This window comes from Peromyscus californicus, unplaced genomic scaffold, assembly GCF_007827085.1.
Source record: "Peromyscus californicus insignis strain IS unplaced genomic scaffold, ASM782708v3 Scaffold_12__1_contigs__length_115047231, whole genome shotgun sequence".
Lineage (NCBI taxonomy): Eukaryota > Metazoa > Chordata > Mammalia > Rodentia > Cricetidae > Peromyscus > Peromyscus californicus.
Genome location: NW_026294413.1, coordinates 57,774,944 through 57,795,895, shown reverse-complemented (window position 1 = coordinate 57,795,895; position 20,952 = coordinate 57,774,944). Strand labels below are relative to the sequence as shown.

General features: G+C 44.6%; 1 protein-coding gene across 1 annotated transcript in view; it reads left to right on the top strand.

The window, feature by feature from the left end:
- The window catches only part of Ccdc25 (coiled-coil domain containing 25), a 29,567-nt gene that overhangs the window by 5,663 nt on the left and 2,952 nt on the right, over positions 1-20,952 (top strand). Inside the window, exons 3-8 of the mRNA XM_052732907.1 lie at positions 1,369-1,408; positions 8,070-8,121; positions 10,717-10,792; positions 13,201-13,304; positions 13,475-13,677; positions 17,794-17,839. Coding sequence (XP_052588867.1) covers positions 1,369-1,408; positions 8,070-8,121; positions 10,717-10,792; positions 13,201-13,304; positions 13,475-13,677; positions 17,794-17,839 — 521 coding nt within the window. The remainder of the gene's footprint in view (positions 1-1,368; positions 1,409-8,069; positions 8,122-10,716; positions 10,793-13,200; positions 13,305-13,474; positions 13,678-17,793; positions 17,840-20,952) is intronic.

The following is a 20,952-nucleotide window of genomic DNA, read 5'->3' as shown; positions in this document are numbered from 1 at the left end:
AGGCGCAAAGCTACACAGAGAAACCCTGTCTCGAAAAACCAAAACCAAAACAAAACAAAAAAACAAAAACAAAAATCAGTTCCTTACCTCTAGTAGCTCATTCCTCCCCATCTTCCCAAAACTCTCCCTTATAGTGTGTTTTTCTCTGTCCTGCCAGCCAGCTCCCTAATAATGATGTGGAGACTTATTAACTATGAAAGCTGAGCCTGTAGCGTAGGCTTGTTCCTAACTAGCTCTTACAATTTAAATTAACCCGTTTCTATTAATCTTCATTTTACTGTGTGGCTTTTTACCTTTCATTCTGTATGTCCGACTCCCTCAGTGTCTCATTGGCGTCTCCTCGACCTCGATTATCTCCTCTTACTTTCTCTGTCTGCCCAGAAGTCCCACCTATACTTCTGCTTAGCTGTCGGCCATTCAGCTCTTTCTTGAACCAGTCACAGTGAACAATCTTTACGTGGTGTAAATATCCCACACCACTCCCTACCTCCCAGAACAGTTCCTTTTCACTCTTTCCCCTCCTTTTTCTGCTAGTTAGTAGGATTCCGGATAGGATTTTTACTTTCTTTGCATACACACACATTTTGTTCATGATACTTGTACATATACGGTCAAAGGTTTGTTTTCTTTCATTGCTTCTAAGACAGGGTCTTACATCTCTCTAAGTTGACCTGATCTAACTTTTTAGTCCAGGCTGGCCTCAAATTCACCACCCTCCTGTCTCAGCCTCCCACGTGTGTGCAGCTATACCCTGCTGAGTTTTTGAGGTTTTTCTCTGTTTGCTCGTTTGAGACATTTCCAGGCTGGTCTTAACTCCTTATGTGGTCAGGGATGACCCGGACCTTGATGCTCTTGTCTCTACCTCCCAATTGCTGGGATTATAGGCTGTGTGAACCACACTCAGGCTTTTGTGGTGCTGGGGACCAAACCGAGGGCTTCATGAACACCAAGCAAGTAATGCAGCCACTAAACTCCAGTCCCAGACCATCATCATTGTTATTATTTATTATTATGTTGAAGTTTGAACAAAATCATGTTAACATTTAAGAAATATAGTTAGGCAGTCAGAATCACCTACTTCCCAGCTGCTGAGGTTTTTTTCTAGTATTCGTCTCACTGAAAGGAAGTGTCTTTGGGCTTTGAATCAGAAGTGTGAAAAAAGCCATGCAGTGTATGTTTTCTGACTGTAAAAGCTGTCATTCTTTCTTTTCAAGCTACCAAGTCCCCACCTCTGTTGTCTCTATTAAGGAAGAGGAAAAAGTGAAGGAGGGTGGTATGTGTTTCCCTTCCCAACATAAAAATCCTGGTACATTTCCACTTAACAATTTTTCTTAATAACTTTTTCCTTCCTCTTGTATCTTACTGTAGATGAAGATCTGATAAAGTATGGCTGGCCTGAAGACATTTGGTAAGCAGCAATTTTTATTCTGCTTCATTTAGATTGTCATTTAGATGTTTAAACTTGACCATCTACCTGCCTCCTTTAATTACAATTACACCTCCTATGTGGTGTTTTTGTTTATGATGTTCATGAGTAAATAGCTGTGGTTCCCTTCAGTGTTCCACCCCTGTGACCCAGGAGAAATGTGCGGGCTCCTAACAACACACCTTCTTAGCCACTTTCTTTTTCCATGTTCATTTTCCACTGCTTATTCTGACTATCATATTCTCTCTCCTGGAACCTAGTCTTACCATTTGAGTAGAGTATCATTCTCCCTAGAGATAAGTTCTCAGGTCCTGTTTACTTGGGTATAGTTGTTTTTTTGTTTTTTTTTTTATTTGTTGGTCTTTGGGGGCCCACTACCCAGCTCCCAAATAAATACCAGAGACTTATTCTTTCTTATGAATGCTTGGCCTTAGCTTGGCTTGTTTCTAGCCAGCTCTTCTCAAATTATCCCATCTACCTTTTGCCTCCAGGCTTTAGCCTTTCTCTGTTCTGTATACCTTTCTTTCCTTCTTTCTCCGTGGCTGGTTATGTGGCTGGGTGGCTGGCCCCTGGTGTCCTCCTTTCCTTCTCTTTTTCCCGCTCCTCCCTCTTCCTCATTCTTTTTATTCTCTGTCTGGCAGCCCTGCCTATCCCTCTCCTGCCTAGCTATTGACCAGTCAGCCCTTTATTAGACCATCAGGTGTTTTAAGCAGGAAAAGTAATACAGCTTCACCGAGTTAAACAAATGCAACATAAAAGAATACAATACATCTTTGCATCATTACACAAATATTCCACCACATAAATGAATGTAACACATCTTAAGATACTATCCCACAACACTTGGGTGTGATAACAATAGTGCACATTTTTCAAGCACTTAACTCTGCCAGATTTTTGTCAAGTGTCAATACATTTAATTTCTCAACAACCTCTGAAGTATTGCTATCATTATAGTTGAGGAACAGAACAGGTCTGCACTGGTTACTACTGGCCCAGCCTGGGATCTCATAGGCCCAGCTCAGCTTCCAAATCACTGATTCTCCGTCTTCTTAGGGCACCATCTTCTGGCTTCAGTTCGCTGCCCCTGATCTGCTCCCTCTCCCACTTCCCTACCAGGCCCAGTGCTGCAACTCTACAGGTCGCTTTTCTGCAGCTGTGGGCTGGAGAACTTCCCCTTATTTCCCTCGAGTGCTATGAGGTTCGATGGCTGCTTTTCCGAAGAGCTGGTTCAGTTTTCAGTGAGGTGTGCGGCATTGAGCACGTAACAGGGAAGTATTGTGCAGAGAGTAACTCAAGCTCCGCTTGCTCCCCATTACCAGCAGCTCTGCTCAGAACCCCCCGCGTATCTGCAGGAGTTCCCCCAAGGGCCTCTTGGACTTCTCCCTACTTAGTTATGACGGGCTCTAGTTCATGGCCCCAGTGGGCATATTCTATCATTCCAAAGTCCACACTGAGAACCAGGAGGTAGCAGACACATGAGGAATTTTAAAGGCTTAAAAAACCAAAAACTATTCCAGCACAGTGTCTTAGCTTCTGAACTCAAATGTACCATCAGGTTAGCTACTGCTTAGGGTCCCTTCACTCAGTGGTGGGCAGGTTGTATTGCTCAGAATTTCTGGAATTCCTGGCCTTCCTTCAGAAGGCTCTGTGTCTTCAATCAAGCAACTATTCACCTGCTTTGTGAACCACTGAGGTCATCAGTGCTGGTACATATCAAGAGCTCGGTACATCTGTTGTCGTCACACTTCCTCACTGTGACTGGGTCCTGTTGTCCCCTTTGAGTGTCTGTCATCCCCAGCAGAAGTAATTCCCATAGATGCCCCTTTTTCCTCTTTAGTTTTCCAGCTAGAGGTTGACTATTTCAGGCTTTCCTGGAACTCACGATGTAACCCAGGCTGCCTTTGAAAACACACAGGTTTCTTGTCTCGGTCTTCCAAGTGCTAGAACTATAGCTACTTTGTTCATTTATGCTGTACATTAGCCTGCAGATGTGAGGATCGCTGCCTATGTAGGGAAGGTTACATATTAAGATACATCTTGCCGGGCGGTGGTGGTGCACGGCCGGGCGGTGGTGGCGCACGCCTTTAATCCCAGCACTCGAGAGGCAGAGGCAGGCAGATCTCTGTGAGTTCGAGGCCAGCCTGGTCTACAGAGTGAGTTCCAGAAAAGGCGCAAAGCTACACAGAGAAACCCTGTCTGGAAAAACCACACAAAAAAATACATCTCGAAAGTCAGTTTACCATAACTTTTAAACTTTTTTTAATTAAACATGTAGGAAACAAATTTCTAATTTAAAGCCAACACTAGTAAATTGCGGCTTGAGTTTTTATTTTCATTTTTTTTTTTTTTTTTTTTTTTTTTTTGGTTTTTTCGAGACAGGGTTTCTCTGTGTAGCTTTGCGCCTTTTCCTGGAACTCACTTGGTAGCCCAGGCTGGCCTCGAACTCACAGAGATCCGCCTGGCTCTGCCTCCCGAGTGCTGGGATTAAAGGCGTGCGCCACCACCGATGGAGACTCACTAGGCTTATATCTACAGGTACCTGGAGATTCCTTTCAGTATCTTTAATAGTCTAGAGATGAATGACTTATTTTCAGAAGTTACTTGAGAACTCAGGGGAGCTGTAGTGGCCATCAACCTCAGGGCCTATTCCAGGTCATGCGCTGTCAACCCTGACAGTCTTCCTGGGATTGACCTGGACTGAAGAGCAACCCTGAGCTCTTCTGCACTCTAGTTTTAACCTGGTATCCCCTGCTGCTGCCTTGGGGGATTTACCTGGGCAGCATCTGAGTCTATCCTGGTGAAACTTGTGAGATTCCTTTGAGCAAGGACTTTTCTAGGGATTAAACGAGATTAGAAGTAAATTAGTGTTTTGTTTGTTTGTTTGTTTGTTTGTTTTGAGACAGGGTTTCTCTGTGTTGTTTTGGTGCCTGTCCTGGATCTCGCTCTGTAGACCAGGCTGGCCTTGAACTCACAGAGATCTACCTGGCTCTGCCTCCCGAGTGCTGGGATTAAAGGTGTGAGGAAAAGAGACATGGTATGTCTTTGCTACCTCCAGACTGCCTAATGAGTAGTATTTTCACAGACCTCACTTTAAGGGACTGAACCATTCCTGTGTCTCTGTGCCCTCAGGTAATTGTTCTTTTATTGAAAATTCTAGTCTCCGAGTTAGTGAAGGGTGTCGAGATGAGCAGGGATGGGATTATAACAAGGACAGGAAGCTAAGAGTGGGCATAGTTTAAGTGATCACTTTTAGGAACACTGGAAAGACTTATCAAACACAGGAAGTTTGCTCTGAATTGTTTTAGGGTTGGATATTTCAAACCCCGTATTTCCTTTGTAGTGATGCACTGGTATATGTAAACCTGAAGTTGGTATATGCTAGGTGTGAAGAGACACCATGACCACAGCAACTCTAATAAAAAAGCATTTAGTTGGGGCCTTACAGTTTCAGAGGCCATTATCATCATGGTGGAGAACATGGCGGCACACATGGTACTGGAGCAGTAGCTGAGAGCTACATCCTGCTCTGCAGGCAGGAGAGAGAGAGAGAGAGAGGGAGGGAAGGAGGGAGGGAGAGAGAGAGGGAGAGAGAGAGAGGGAGGGAGGGAGGGAGGGAGGGAGGGAGGGAGAGAGGAGAGAGAGGAGAGAGAGAGGAGAGAGAGAGGGAGGGAGGGAGGGAGGGAGAGGGAGGGAGAGAGGAGAGAGAGAGAGAGAGAGAGAGAGAGAGAGAGAGAGAGAGAGAGAGAGAGAGAGAGAGAGAGAGTGTGAGTGTGACTGGGCCTGGCATGAGCTTTTGAAACCTCAAAGCCCACCCCCAGTGACACACTGGCCACACTTCCTAATCCTTTCAAAGAGTTCCATTCCCTGGTGACTAAGTATTCAAATATATGAGCTTGTGAGGGCCATTCTAGCCATGATACTCCTGTGTGCTTTGACTGCCTAGGTATGAACTCCTTAGCAATATTGAATTATTTTGGTATTTCTATTGACAGCGTTCCGTTTAGGAGACCTTGAAGAAAAAGCAGAATCTAATATAGCTGCTATTGCTAGTAGGAAGGGCTGCTACTAATTAAGAGCTGTCACTGAACAAGCAGAAGTCAGGATGATGGCAGAGTTTCCTTCTCAGTTGAGGTCAGTTCTTAAGTTTCTGAAAGGAGAATGAGATATATAAAATTTCTAGATTTATAAAAAATATGGATTTTTCTGGGCAGAAAAATGCCCAGCTAAAGGTGATAATTAGTATGAATTTTGCATGGGAATGCAAATGATAAATGAACAGTTTGGAAAAACATGAATCAAATATGATGTAATGTCCATTTCTGGCTATCAGTAATGACTAAGAATAAGAAGCAGCATAGATCATTTGTCCAAAGTCTGAGTATTGTTCTGTATCCAGAACAAATAACAAGAGATTTAGCTTCTTTGAGGGCATTAGGAACAGCGTAATCTTAGCCTTCAGACTGAATCATACTTGTCTATATCCTGTACCAAGTGAATTATGACCCTTTCACACCTAGACTAGATGTCAGTAACAAGGAAGTGCCCGGGGAATTCTGTAATTGGTACAGTGATGCCTCCTTAGGGTTTTGTTTCTTTGTTTTTGAGACAAGTTTTACTAAGTAGTCCAGACTGACTCTGAACTCATGATCCTCCAGCCTGCTGGGATTATAGGCCTTTGCCACTATGCTCAGCTTCCATAGGCTTCCGTAAACCTCGTTAGGAACAGTACCAACAAAAGTTAACAGTTACGGTGTCAGTGGTGTGTAGGAAGGACTGCCACTAATAAAGAGCTGTCACTAAACACGCAGAAGTCAGAGTGGCGGGTGGTCCTTGTCAGTTGAGGTCAGTTCACAGTGTAGTTGTTTGTGGTTTAATGCTTCAATTCTAGGCCTCTGCATGTTGCAAAGTGAGTCAGCTTCATTTGGTGAGTTATAAGCATGAAAAATGTCACATCAACTTTGAAAGATTGCATTAAATTGATGGATGATAAGAACCCTGTCTTAATTAGGGTTACTGTTGCTATGATTAAAACACCTTGACCAAAAAGAACTTGGGGAGGAAAGTATCTATTTCACTCACAGTTCCATATAACATTCATCATCAAAAGAGGTGAGGACAGGAACTCACACAGGGCAGGAACCTGGAGGCAGGAGCTGATGCAGAGGCCGTGAAGCAGTGCTGCGTACTGGCGTGCTTCCCATGATGCTCAGCCTGCTTCCTTATAGAACCCAGGACCACCAGGCCAGGGGTAGCCCCACCCACAATGGGCTAGGCAACTCAAGCTCCCACTTACATGTGGCTCTGTTCAGAAGCCCCCATGTATCTTCCCACATCAGTCACTAATTAAGAAAATGTCCTACAGGCTTGTCTATAGCCCCATCTTATGGAGACAGTTTCTCAATTGAGGTTTCCTCCTCTGGTGGCTCTAGCTTGTGTCAAGTTGACATAAAACCTAAAGGAAAAAAAAAGTACAAACCCTAAAGAAAAGTGAATTGAAGATGCTGTGGAGGCAGGCTGGAGAGATGGCTCAGAGTTTAAGAGCACTGGCTGCTCTTCCAGAGGTCCTGAGTTCAATTCCCAGCAATCACATGGTGGCTCACAACCATCTGTAATGAGATCTGGTGCCCTCTTCTGGCATGCAGGCAAACATGCAGACAGAACACTGTATATATAATAAATATTTAAAAAAAAAAAAAGATGATGTTGAGGTATGTCCCACCTTATTCCCAGCCCTTGGGAGGCAGAGGTAAGAGGAGCTCTGTGAGTAAAATGCTAGTCCAGTCTGCATAGCAAGTACCATGCCAGCCAGGGCTATGTAGTGAGGCCCTACCTCAAGGGAAAAAAAAAAAAAAAAAAAAACCTACTGTGGGGCATTCTAAATGATTTTAGGACAGTGCCAGTGTGTCATATAGACTATGTTCACCCAGGGGTGCGTGTTGATGTCATTGTCTGGGTGGGGGAGTGGGTGGGGGGATTGGAAGAATTTTTAGTCTGATCCATTTAATGATGCAGGCTGCTTAGTGAGCTGACTTTTCTAAATCTGAGTTTGATCCTTGGTTTTGATTCTTTTGCCATTACTTGAAACTTGGGGGTGTCAGAAGCCATCTTCTCTTCTACTCCAGACGGCAGTCCCGTGAAGCTCCCAGGTTGGCAGCAGTGGAGTTTCACTGACTTCTTCCATCCTTTCTTACTGAAATGCTTCCCCTGCTTTTTTTTTTTTTTTTTTTTTTTGGTTTTTCGAGACAGGGTTTCTCTGTGTAGCTTTGCGCCTTTCCTGGAACTCACTTGGTAGCCCAGGCTGGCCTCGAACTCACAGAGATCGCCTGGCTCTGCCTCCCGAGTGCTGGGATTAAAGGCGTGCGCCACCACCGCCCGGCCCCTGCTTTTCTTATCACTGGAAGTTTCCCTCCTCCCGGGATGTTGTCATATTTATTATCCGACTCATCTTGGCCCGTAGCCACGCCAGCTGCATAGCTCTGCAATTCACTGTGCCTCCTCAGGGTGCTGGCCAGCCCTTTGGAGATGGTGACTGCTTTCTAAGAAGTCCCAGGGAATACGTTCCTGGAATGGGATGCTTTCGATGCAAGTGGCCGAGGACATGGCTGTCTTGTTCTTCTAAACGTTGTGTCTTCCTTTGCAGGTTTCACGTGGACAAACTCTCTTCGGCTCATGTATACCTTCGATTACAAAAGGTAACTGAATGTAAACACGAATTCCTGACTTTGCCTTTGGTGAGGAACACCATATATTCTTTTTGTGTGATTAAGTTGCTTCAATTATAAAAGCGTTCAGAGTCATAAAGTTTAGTAAATGTCTTCCTCCTGCCCAGAAAATGGTTATGGAAACTTCTGAACGGTTTCCCAGGTAGCAGCCCTGCCTTGTCTAGTCCAGTCCAGTGGACGCTGTCAGTCCTCTCTGCTTCCTCTCCTTTCAGTTCAGTCGGGGCTGGCATAATATTTCCAGTGGCTTCTTTTTCTCGGGCTCACACAGCCCGCCTGGCTGACTGAGGGCAGCTGTTCCCAGTTTCCAGAGTGTTGGCCTTGGACAGTCTCAAACCACATGGTGGCGATAGAGGAGCGAAGATGCCATGGGAAGATGCCATGTGCCCTGATAACACAGCACCACTATTTTTTTTTCTAACCTGCCTTTACCCGTGTGTTTTTCATAGTCAAACTACACGGTGTGTGTGCTTGTTGTATGAGTTACCTTTTAAAAATAGATGTATTTTGGACTTAGAAGAAAGTTACAAAAGTTGTATGGCTTCCCTGTTGCTAGCATATTCTCATATCACATGTCAGAGTCTCAAAACCATCAGGCCAATCCCGCTTACTACTCAACTAAATCCTGAACTTTATTTGAGCAGGTTCTCTATTAATGTCTCTTTTCTCTTCCAGAAGCCATTGTAAGGTACCACGGTGCATTCACTTGCCCCCTCTGCCCTGATTTCCATGACAGTGTTTTTTCCTTGTGTTTTGTGATCTTGCCAATACAGTCAGTGACCTTCCAGAATGTCACTCCGGTTATATGTGTCTTATTTTTCTCATGACTAGATGAGGTTACAGGCTTGAGGGGGAGAAAAGCACAGAGGGCAGGGGCCTCTCATTCATCATGTCAGACAGTACGTACCTTCACATGACTTACACTGGTGCCATGAGCCTGAACTGCCTGGGCAGGGCTGAGCCTGCCAGCCTTCTCCGCCATGGCACTGCCTTTCCAGACTTGGTTACTACAAATCAAGTTGGGGTCCAGCTTCCACTCATGGGTAGGGCATAGTTCTACTTTTGTGAGTAGGGTCCATTTCATTATTTGGGGTTCATGCAGAAGGGGACTTGTTTCTTTCTACTTTGTATGCATTAGCAAGGACTTGTATTTATTATGTGCCTTGGGCCCTGTGTATATTCCGATGCTTGTTCCCTGGCTCATATTATATTCAGCTCTAGTGAGATGAGATCCCTTCAGCCTGCCCCTGTGTTCTACTGACATGCACCAACCTCTTTTTATTTATTTTAATTGAAATTTTATTCATTTTTTATTTTGGTTTTGTTTTTATTTTGAGACAGAATTGTAGCTAGAGTTTTCCTGCCTGGCCCACAGTCAGGACAAATCTCTCTCACCTGTCAGTCCCACAGCCGCTCAGACCTGACCAAGTAAACACAGAGACTTATATTGGTTACAAACTGTATGGCCGTGGCAGGCTTCTTGCTAACTTTTCTTACAGCTTAAATTAATCCATTTCTATAAATCTATACCTTGCCACGTGGCTCGTGGCTTACCGGCATCTTCACATGCTGTTTGTCATCGTGGCGGCTGGCAGTGTCTCTCTGACTCAGCCTTCCACTTCCCAGCTTTATTCTCCTCCTTGTCCCGCCTACACTTCCTGCCTAGCCAATGGCCAATCAGTGTTTTATTTATTGACTAATCAGCAACACATTTGCCATACAGACCATCCCACAGCACTTCCCCTTTTATTTAAGAAACTTGTGTACATAATTTTAAATATAGCTGGGAATGTATTTTAGTGGTAGAGTAGTTGCCTAGCATATAGAAGGAAGGCTTTGGGTTCACCTCTCAGATAATACACATACACACACACACACACGCACACGCACACACGCACGCACGCACACACTTGAAAATTATGGAAGTTTGAAACACAGGAGTGAGGTAAAGTTATTTCAGCACTAAGTTCTTTGTAGCATTTGTCCTCTGACGGGTGTTTCTGTAATCCCATGCCTAACAAAACCAGATTCTCAACTGATTTTCCCCACTCTTGCCCCTGGAATGTCTCTGTTCTTTGGAAATAACTTTACGTACTTAGATCTTTGACTGATAGCAATTTCGGTGGAGAAAGTGGCCCCTCTGTCATTTTCCCCTTGTAGTGGTAAATAGTGGGGATCCAACACAAGAGCTGAGTTTGCCTGGGGGGTAGATGGTCTGAGATGTTTGGGATCCAGAACTCCAAGGTGTCTCCTTCAAAGGAAAGCATAGGGACCTCAGCCAGGGAGACTCCCAGATGTCAGAATGTCCAGAAAAGAATGAGGACAAGAACTACTAAGACATAACTGCAGCTAATATCTTCAGCATGGTTTTTAATGTATTAAGTATAGTTGTCTGTGTTGGTGCCTTCTCTTAGTTCAGGTAGCATCCTCTGGTGAGCATGGTAACTGTACTTACCTGAAGAGCCCCTTGCTTGCTGTAAGCCCATGCCGAGCAGGTAAGGCAGCAGGTGCTGTGAGTGTTCCAGTGACCATCAGTAACAAAAGAGGATCATTTGGTTTCTCTTGCAGGGAGAGAAGATAGAAGACATTCCAAAGGAGGTTCTGATGGACTGTGCCCACCTTGTGAAGGCCAATAGCATTCAAGGTCAGTTTTCCTAGAAGTGTTTTCTGAGTCAGCGTGCACCTTTTCTGTGTCTGGAATGAGGTCCATGTTAGCAGGCATGCTGTTGACTTGGCATGCGGCTGAGGACAACAGAGGATAGGTCTGAGGAAGGGGGAGTTTTGCTGCTTGTCAGGGCACTAAAAGCACTTTTCCTCTCCTGAGTTTCACTGTCCTTTCTGAGTCTTGGCCTTTGTGACTCTTTCCCTTTGCTTAAATAGGAAGTCATCCAGCTCTGCCTAAGACTTCCGGCAACACAGCGGTGTTGAGAGCTAAGGAGATGTATCTCGTGGCTTTGTTGCTAATGTTGGCATCTGCTATTATCATTTGTCATCAGATTTTAAGATGAGAGGGGCTTGTTTCAGTTTTCTTTTAATTTTTTAAATACATTTTTATGTGTATGGCATTTTGTTTACATGTGTGTCTCTGTGCCATGTGCATGTCTGGTGCCCTTGGAACACAGAAAAAGGTGTCAGATTGCCTGGAACTGGGGTTACAGACAATTGTAAGCCACTGTGTGGGTACTGGGAATTGAACCCAGGTCCTCTGAAAGAGCATCCAGTGTTCCCTAACTACTAAGCCATCTCTCCAGCCCCTTGTTTGGGTATTTTGAACCAGGATCTTGCAATGTAGCCCAAGCTAGTGTGGAACTCACTGTGTAGCCCAGGCTAGCATCAAACTCACAATTTTCCTATTTCAGCTTCCTGGGTATTGGAAGTGTAGGTGTGTGTGTGTGTGTGTGACTACACCAGGCTTAGAGCTAGAGTCTTTAAATCATTGCCTTTACTTTTTCCCTTCTCTCCCATGCTTTATCCTTCCTTTAAGTTGTGAAGGTTTCGAGTCCTTTGACTCTGTTGTCCTTCTTACCCACAAAATCTTACTTAGCTGGTCTGGGCGATCCTTGGGTTCATTATCTTTCAGAAGCTCTCTGGGTGAGCCAGTGTGCAGTGTGGGTTGGGAACAATCACCCCGTTGTGTTTTAGGTAGTAGTGAAAATACTGGGCTTGGTGCCTGCTTAATTCTACTAGATAAGATTTAACTAAAGGAAAGGTGTAGGATGATAACTAGGATGGGGATAGCAGTTATGAAGACGGTTGATAGGTACTGAACTAAATAAATGATGGAGCTAAGAGGTGAGATACAGGGTAGAGTGTAGACCTGGATAGAGAGAGATAACCGGTTATAAATGAAGCTGGAAGATAATCCAGAGCAAACACAGCTGGTAACAGGCATTGGGGGGTCCATGATTACATGATGAGAGCTTGGCAGCCTTCCTTCATGAGACTGGTGTCTTCAGTCTCAACTCAGGCAGCCTTAATAACAAGCTACAAGTGTATGCAAAGAGGCCTAAAATGTGCCTTCTGGAGCCGCCACTTTTCAACTCCACAAAGCAACAGGTTGTTCCGAGTGAGGATATTCTACTATTGAGTAGAATAGACTGCCTGAGATCTTCAGTTGCTGAAGTAAACATTGAAGCAAGCAAACTGTTGATTCTGTGTTCCAACCTCTTCCACACGGCCTTGTTCTTCCCTGTGCCCCGGGTTCGCAAGTGAGCCTTGGTTCAAAGAGCTGTTGACTCCTCATTCTTGCCTCAGTTTCTTTCTCTCTAGAGAAAACACAGGGGAAGAGGTGACATGGTGATTACTCCCCTTCCTCCCTCAGCCATCCACAGTGAGTGCTCACATAGCACAATGTGAAGCTGAGCCCAGGTTTCTCTCCTAATGAGTTAGTACCAAGGATGCTGCTGAGGACTGAAGAGAACTGTGAGTCTGCAGAGGACACTCCACCTGCAGCAACTCTGTAGTTATCAAGTGCTTTCCTGCTCCACACCACGGGAGCGGGCATTAAACTCGCTGGTTTCTGCTAAACTGGCCCATTTTAGGTCAGAATCATAGGTTTTGTTTCCGGGAAAAAGGCTCCACTGATAACCAAACCAACCTTCCTAAACGTGGTGGTTTCCTCAATGTCAGATGGGGTCAGAGAGTGATAGGCACCTCTCAGCTCACACGGCTGGTTAGGTATTGCCAGGCTGGCTCTCTGAAATCCCAGGCTGTGGCTGGATTTTCCTGGCTAGCCATTACCACCTCAAAGATTCCTTCAAGAGTCTAAGGAAACTCAGGCAGTCCTTTTCTCTTGAAAACTATGCATCTGATAATTTTGCGTTCAATTTTAGGGCGTTCTTGGAAGTCCCTGATGTTAGTCATGGACCCTTGCTTTTTCCACTGTAATACTTTGGCTTAATGTTTGATTTCCCTCTTGCCTTTGGTGCTTCAGGACATCAGAGGTGTGCTTTTCTCAAGCCTTGTCTGGGGTGGATGATGTTTTGCTGTGGGTGAGGGCTGCGCCACTCAGTTTCATATTTCCTGCCTGTTGAAGATGGTCTCTCTTGGCAGGTTGCAAGATGAACAACGTTAATGTGGTATACACACCATGGTCTAACCTGAAGAAAACAGCTGACATGGATGTGGGGCAGATAGGCTTTCACAGGCAGAAGGATGTAAGTGTTCATACCACCCCAGGAGGGGAGCCTGACTCCAAGCTGAGTGTGATGTTCCTAAGGGTGTTAAACTGGGCGAGTAAAGCCCTGGGAGGCCAAAGCCTTGCACCTCCTAGGTGAGAGAAAATAATAAGGCTAAGTACTTTCCCCCTTACCTCCCTCCCTCAAAGGTCAAAATTGTGACAGTGGAGAAGAAAGTGAATGAAATCTTGAACCGATTAGAAAAAACCAAATCGGAGAAGTTTCCCGACCTAGCAGCAGAGAAAGAAGGTCGAGACCGTGAAGAGAGGAATGAGAAAAAAGCCCAGATTCAGGAAATGAAAAGGAGAGAGAAAGAAGAGATGAAGAAGAAAAGGGAAATGGATGAACTTCGGTACGATGGGGCTGTGGTCTTGCTGGTGGTTGACGCAGGTTGTCCCCACAGGCTCTGCTCGCACATTTTCCAGGAAGGATACTGCCCTGGTGGTGGTGTTAAAGGTGGTTCTGTTGATGGGGTGAATTGCCCTTCATGGAGGTGTTGGGTGGGAGTGAGGGGTGAAATGAAGGTCGGGCTTTACTTCACTGTATGCCATTGTGAGCTTTCCTCAGAATCCGGTTTGTTCTTGGGAAAGGAAAAGGTAAAGGAGTGTGTAGTGAGCAGCTGTACCGTTTGGACAGAGGTGTGGAGCTAGGTGACTCAGGGCTGTTCTCAGATGCCTTTTCCGCCTTTTGAAAGTTGCAGGTAGTTAATGTAATGGGGCCCACTTCAGTGTCCTACAGTTTGAAACAGCAGTTAAAACACGGTTTGTCTTCTGAAAGCGCAGTGAAGGTGGACATGAGAATGCTGACTGTATCAGTTTTCTGTTGCTTCTATAACAAATTGCCCCAAATTTAACTCCTCGAGGCAATGTAGACCTAAGAAGTTCTGACTAATCCAAACAGGAATCGGCAGGGCAGTTCCTTTCCGGAGGCTCTCGAGGAGGCCCCTGTTTCCAGAGGCTGCCTACATTCTGTGCCTTGTTGCCCTTCTTGTGCCTTTTCTGCTTTACGGAGCCATGTGACTAGATGAGACATAATCATACCATCCCAGTAATCTCCCTGCCATTTAGAACGGTCACATCTGCACAGTGTGTTCCTGTGCGGTGTGCTTCTAGTGCATGGTTCTCAACCCTCCTAATGCTGCAACCCTTTCATACAGTTCCTCATGTTGTGGTGACCCCCAACCATAAAATGATTTCACTGCTACTTCAAAACTGTAATTTTGTGACTGTTATGAATCATAATGTAAATAGGATATCTGATATGTGACCTCCAAGGGGGTCCTGACCCACAGGTTGAGAACCACTGTTCTAGCTCTTTGGCTGTGAACATTCTAGGGGAGGGAGAGCTTCAGGAGCGTCGTTCACCTGCCACACTGAGTGTGTCACTGCACTCGAATAGGCACCTTGCTCCTGTTTTTGTTGGAGTGAGATGTTGGCTTTTTTTTGGCATAGCTAACCTCAAACTGGTAATCCTGCATCTGCATCCTGAGTGCTGGAATTACTGGGATGTACCAGTACACCCAGCTCCCTCGTGTTTTTCTTTTCATTTTTTTTCTCTCCTTAATGTAGTGCTGGGCATTGAACTAGGGCCTCATGCACACCAGGCAAATGCTGTAGCACAGAGCTCTGTCTCTGAGGCCCTTTTTGTTTCCCTTAATGGGAAGTTGCCCTCATAACTTGTAGCCATGGAACTCCTGGGTTTCCATGGATGCCATTCATGGTATGTGCACCAGAAAGGGCATAAGACCCGTGTGGGGTGGCATCAAATAAAAGCCAGCTATCTGGCCTTGCCCTGGGTTCTTAGGAAGCCTGCTGGGCAAGAGCACAGCTGCTATGATCATATATGCTCAGGTGTGAGGTCCCTGCTTATGTTCCTGTCCAGGTTCTGCTGAAACTGAAGGACTGGCTTCTTTTAGGGTCGAGCATTCCGAAGGGGGGCTCTGGAATGTCATCCTGCTCTGCTCTGCTCTGCAGCAAGCCGTACATAGACTGAGATACTTGCTATGGCCTGCAAATAAGAGCCCGCTGCGGGTTGTTAAAAGTGGCTCACTCTGGTACTGTTTGTGAGTCAGGCAAGCAGGATTTCCAGCTAATTCTTGTTTTTAGTTGGAGCAGGGAAATATATGCCTTGAAGAAAACATGACTTTCTGTTTCCTTTGCATTTGAGCAGTTTTGTTTAGAGATATGGATGTTTAGTGTTCGAAGCACAATGTCACTTCATTTGCATCTTTGCCAAGGAGGAAAGATGACACTTTGAACATTTACCATCTGTCTCACACTATACTTAAAAGTGCTTCCTGCGTGTCCTCACGGAGCAGCCAGATATTCTGGGAGTCTGAACAACACCAAGCAGCTTGCTGAGCGCTATAGCTAAGTGTGTGTGTCTGACTGTTAAATCCACACACTACTATGTTCTGCTGCGTTACACAATACTCATTCAGAATACGTAGATCCACACACTACTACACTCTGCTGCTTTACACAATACTCATTCAGAATACGTAGAGTAATAGAGAGATGCTAGGGTTTACCTGAAATGCATTCTTGGTTTTGAATTAAGCTATATACTATTAAAGTTGGGGGGGGTAGTATTTATTAGTTTCAAAAGTTACAAGCATTTAAACAAAGACCCCATTAACAAAAACTATTTTAGTATCTTCTAGGTTTGTTTTTAAAGTATCTCCATTAAAACTATTCATGGAACTGAGGGGAAAATTCTCCATCTTGCAGAGTAAACTCTCCTCCAGAAGGTCAACCAACCCTTCCATTTTCACCCATTTGTAACCATCCTGTGAGCTTCAGTTGTGTGGTCCCTGGTACTCACAAGCCGTCTAAGTGGCAGTCCATCACAAGCTTCAGAAGGCAGAGCATGAGGCAGGGCCACTGTGTCAGTGAGATGATAGCCTGTCAGGGCTTCTTCCACAAACTCGGTACTTCATTTTGTAAAATCTCCAGCAACAGGCATTATGCTTCCAACATTTGGTGGGCTTGTTTTTGAGACTTTGAGACACAGGGTCTTACAATCAGCCCAGGCTGGCCTCCATTGAAGCCTGGGATTTCACACCCCTTCACCCCCATAATCTATTTTAATACACTTATCATGCTAGCATCTCTTTAAGTTCTATCCTTGAATCTTCTAACCAATAGATCAACTCTGTGCTTCTTGTCTGCTTTATTTTAATCCTGTGTTTTATTTGATTTTTTGAATTATATCAAACACTTATGAACATGAAGTTTAGTCTACCATATAGTCTACCATATAGACCAAAAGACAAAAGCAATGATCAGGAAAATGGAGTTGGACTGTTATGACAAAGGAGCTGGGGGGTGTTTGAAATTGGGGGATACAAGTTAGAACTTGTGACTCTGTAAGTTCTGAAGTTACAGAACTGAGGCTGAAGTTCAGGATGGAAGTGCAGTGGGAAGTCACAGGCCAATGTGTCACCAGCATAAAGACATAAACTTGGTTTCCAGGCAGAGCTCTTCAGCAAGGAGAGTCACATGCAACTGGATAACTAAGTGGTAGAGAGGAAACTGAGACTCACCTGCAATTCTGAATCTGTTGTCCCTGATACAAGGCCAGAGTCAGAATCTTACAGGAGCAAGTAAACAGGAAAAAGTGTGTTTAGTGACTTGAGAAGATTCAGCATAGTTCATAGGTGTCATGGGGTGTGTGTGGGGAAGTGGGCTTGTATAGGCAGGAGTAACATTTAGAAGGCATCATCAGCACAAAGCCTTGGTCAGAGGGTGACCAGTCTCTAAGAGGGGACTGCTCTACCTCCTTTTTATTGCTCATTGCCTTTTTTAAAAAAGAGGACTAGGGGTTGAACCCAGGGCTTTGTGCCTGCAAACACTCTATCACTGAGCTATATTCCTTTAAAAAAATTATCTTGAGATACAGTCTCACCAAGTTGTCCAGGCTAGTCTCAAATTCATGATTCCCCTGCCTTAGACTCCATATGGCTGGGATCATAGACAAGTGCCACCACACCCAAGCTCCTACTGCTGTCTACTGTGACTGATGCTTTGTGTGCGGGGATTCTTCCTGTTGATTGTAAGCTCCCGCAGAGCCTTGTGACCCCTTGTACAAGTCAGCATTTGTATGTGTAGTCAGTCATTGTATCATGAATGAATACATGAAACTGGCTTCCCTCATAGAGTAATTCTAGAAGCTGACATCAGATGGTAGCCATCTGCGAGGTGCGGGTCTTAGGGTGGTGACCATCTGCGGGATGCGGGTTTTAGAGTGGTAGCCATCTGCCGGGTCTTAGGGTGGTAGCCATCTGCGAGATGCGGGTTTTAAGATGGTAACCACCTGTGAGATGCAGGTTTTAGGGTGGTGACCATCTGCGAGATGCGGGTTTTAGGATGGTGGTAACCGTCTGCGAGATGTGGGTTTTAAGATGGTGGCCACACATGAAATGCTTATTAAGTAATAACCTTACTTTAACTGTTTTTTTTCCTTCCAGGAGCTACTCGTCACTAATGAAAGTTGAGAATATGTCCTCAAATCAAGTAAGTTCACGTTTCTTGCTCTAATGTTGTGCCTTGAAATACTCCACAGAGAGTCTGGTAATTGAGTTACTGACTTGTTGCAGATTGCTTGCTGTGAGTGAGATCTAGCACACTGAGGGTAGATTCTGGCAGCCATTGCCTGCCTGCCCTGTGGTCTGGTGTTTGCTTTTGTACGGGTCACTTCACGGGAGGAGAGTCTGACGCCTCACCTGCTGTGACGGGCCAGCTAGTTAGTGTTGCGTGGTGTGTCTGTCATCTCTCTCTTACTCTAACACCATACCTGAGAGAATCAACTGATGAAGAAAGAAGCTTTATTTTGACTCAGGATTTGGGAGGTTTGGGGCTATGGTCAATTGCCCTGCTGCTTTGGGTCCTACATTAAGACAGTGCATCGTGATGGGAAAACATGGGCAGTCAAGCTGCTCACCTTATGACAGATGGGAAGCGAAGAGGGCAAGAGAAAGGGGAGAGTCCAGTACCTCTGAAGGGCATGCCTCTTACCTGACTTCTTCACGCCAAGCAGCACTTCTCCCAGACGTACCATGGGCTGGAGAACAAGCCTTCAGCACATGGCCTTGGGGGACATTTCCAGACCCAGACTATGGCACGGCACTGTAATCAAGTTCCTTCCTCCTTCTGTTTCCAGGCTTTTGAACATATTTGCATTTATTAATTTCCTCTACTAATGTGGCTATAGATTTCACAGTATAGTTAAACAGAACCAGAATTGCACCTTTCAATGAAAAATACATGTACCAAATGCAGAGATCATCTATTACAGCCTAAATACCAACACTGATTTTTTTCATGCTTGTTAAGACCAGGAATAAGTGTTTACGTGTTTCAGGTTTTTTGTTTGGCTTTGCTTTGTTGCTCAGGGTGCCATGAAACCCTCCTTCACCCAACCTGGTCCAGACTTTCTCTTCCTGCCTCTGCTTCCCAAGTGCTGGCATTAGAAGTGTGCACCGTCACATTTGGCTCAGACCCTTTTATAATATGGTTTTAAAATGCATGCTTTAGGTCTATATTGTCAGATATGTTAGAGATGAATTGCAAATGCTGTTTAAATGAAAATTAAGTTAACACTTGTCTTCTTTAGTCGTACTAGCCTTGTGTGGCCCAGTGGCTACTATTTCAGCACAGAGGAAGAACCTGCCATTACTACAGAAAATTCTGTTAAGTGTCTCAGTTTCCCACTTAAGGTTATCTATTCAAGCTCCAAGTTAAGTGCATGAATTGGAATCAGTAGGATTTTAGACTTTGTTTATATCCAATACCTGTCCATCAATGTGTAAAAATGCGTCTTTACTCCCACCTCTGTGAAGGACTAAATTTTTGAGTCTCCTTTATGAGTTAAGATGTATCTTTATAAATTATTTCTCAAAAATTTCAGAATAGAACTGTGTAGTCCAACAGGTCTGAATTTGAAGTCAAGAGATTTAAACTGTCACTAAGGTGAGCCTACATTTTTAGCCTTTCTGGGGGGATATTGCTCAGTACAGAGACATTACCTCATGAGGGTGTTGTAACCTGTAAACAAGGGTGTGCCGTGAAGACCGTGCTAGACTCTGTCGTGGCATAGGTCCTCGTCATTGGTCCTTACTGAGTCCTGAGTTTGTTTGGCCCTCTGCACATTATTCTTGGCTTTCTGAAAACTCAGAACAGTTTAACATTAGCAGAAACCTGTGATAGATTCCAAGTCCAATTCAGTTAAAACTAATGCTCCTGCCTCTGCTCTGCTGACTAGTACTTATTCACACTTTGTATTTAGAAGCTTTCTACCAGAAATCTGGCCTGTGTTTCAGCTTTGTACATATCATTCCTGTCATGGTAGATCTTAAAAGCTTATATGTTTTCTGGAGTTGGAAACACACACACATCATCATTATCATCATCATCATCATCATCATCATCATCATCATCATCTCTTGATATCTTTGAGGCATTGCTTCCAAGGCCCTGGGAATACTAAACTCTGAACTCTGTAGATGTTCAAAACCCTTATGAAATGAAAAAATATTATATATAACTTATATTTTATCTCCTCATGTGTTTTATTCTGTCTATTGTTATTTATACCAAATACAATGTAGATGCAAAGAGTTGTCACAATGTGTTGCTTAGGAAATAATGGCAAGACAAGGGCCTGTGCCTGTGTCTGTGGGATTCCTAAGTGCTTTCTGTCTACATTTGGTTGACTCTGCAGACATAGACTCCCGCAGATGCAGAGGACCAGTGGTGCATGTGTATGCACAGATACTGTCACTAAGAGCCTCCAAGACTACAGTGTTCAACTAGAGACTAATGCTCACCAGTCCCCCTTCCCCCCTACTCTGTTCTTGCTGTTGTGGGTGAGGTGCTCAAATGGGAAGGCTTCGGTCTCCTTGTAACATTTCCTGTTCTCTTACCATCTTGTTTTGAGCATTCAAAGACTGATGCTTAGGTGAGATGGGACTGTGCAAGCTTATCAGGAAGAATGCTGGTCTCCGTCTGAGCTAATTTTCATCTAAACTTGTAGTCTTCTATTTAGTATAACCTCTTTAACTGTAATTTTCAGTCCTTTTTGGTTTGGACTTGTGTAGCTAGAGTTTTCCTGCCTGGCCCACAGTCAGCACAAATCTCTCTCACCTGCCAGTCCCACAGCCGCTCAGACCCAACCAAGGAAACAGAGACTTATATTGCTTACAAACTGTATGGCTGTGGCAGGCTTCTTGATAACTGTTCTTACAGCTTAAATTAATCCATTTCTATAAATCTATACCTTGCCACGTGGCTCGTGGTTTACCGGCATCTTCACATGCTGTTTGTCATCATGGTGGCTGGCAGTGTCTCTGACTCAGCCTTCCACTTCCCAGAATTCTTCTCCTCCTTGTCCCGCCTACACTTCCTGCCTGGCCACTGACCAATCAGTGATTTATTTATTGACCAATCAGCAACACATTTGCCATACAGAACATCCCACAGCAGACTTGGAGGCATAGATTGCTACTGTTACATTCCTCTTGCTTACCAGTTTATCACTGGGTGACAAGAGGTATATCTTTTAAGCTGAATAATACAGGGACTGGGAAATCTGAAAAGTAATAGTTGACCAAGGAAAGTCCTGGACCGTA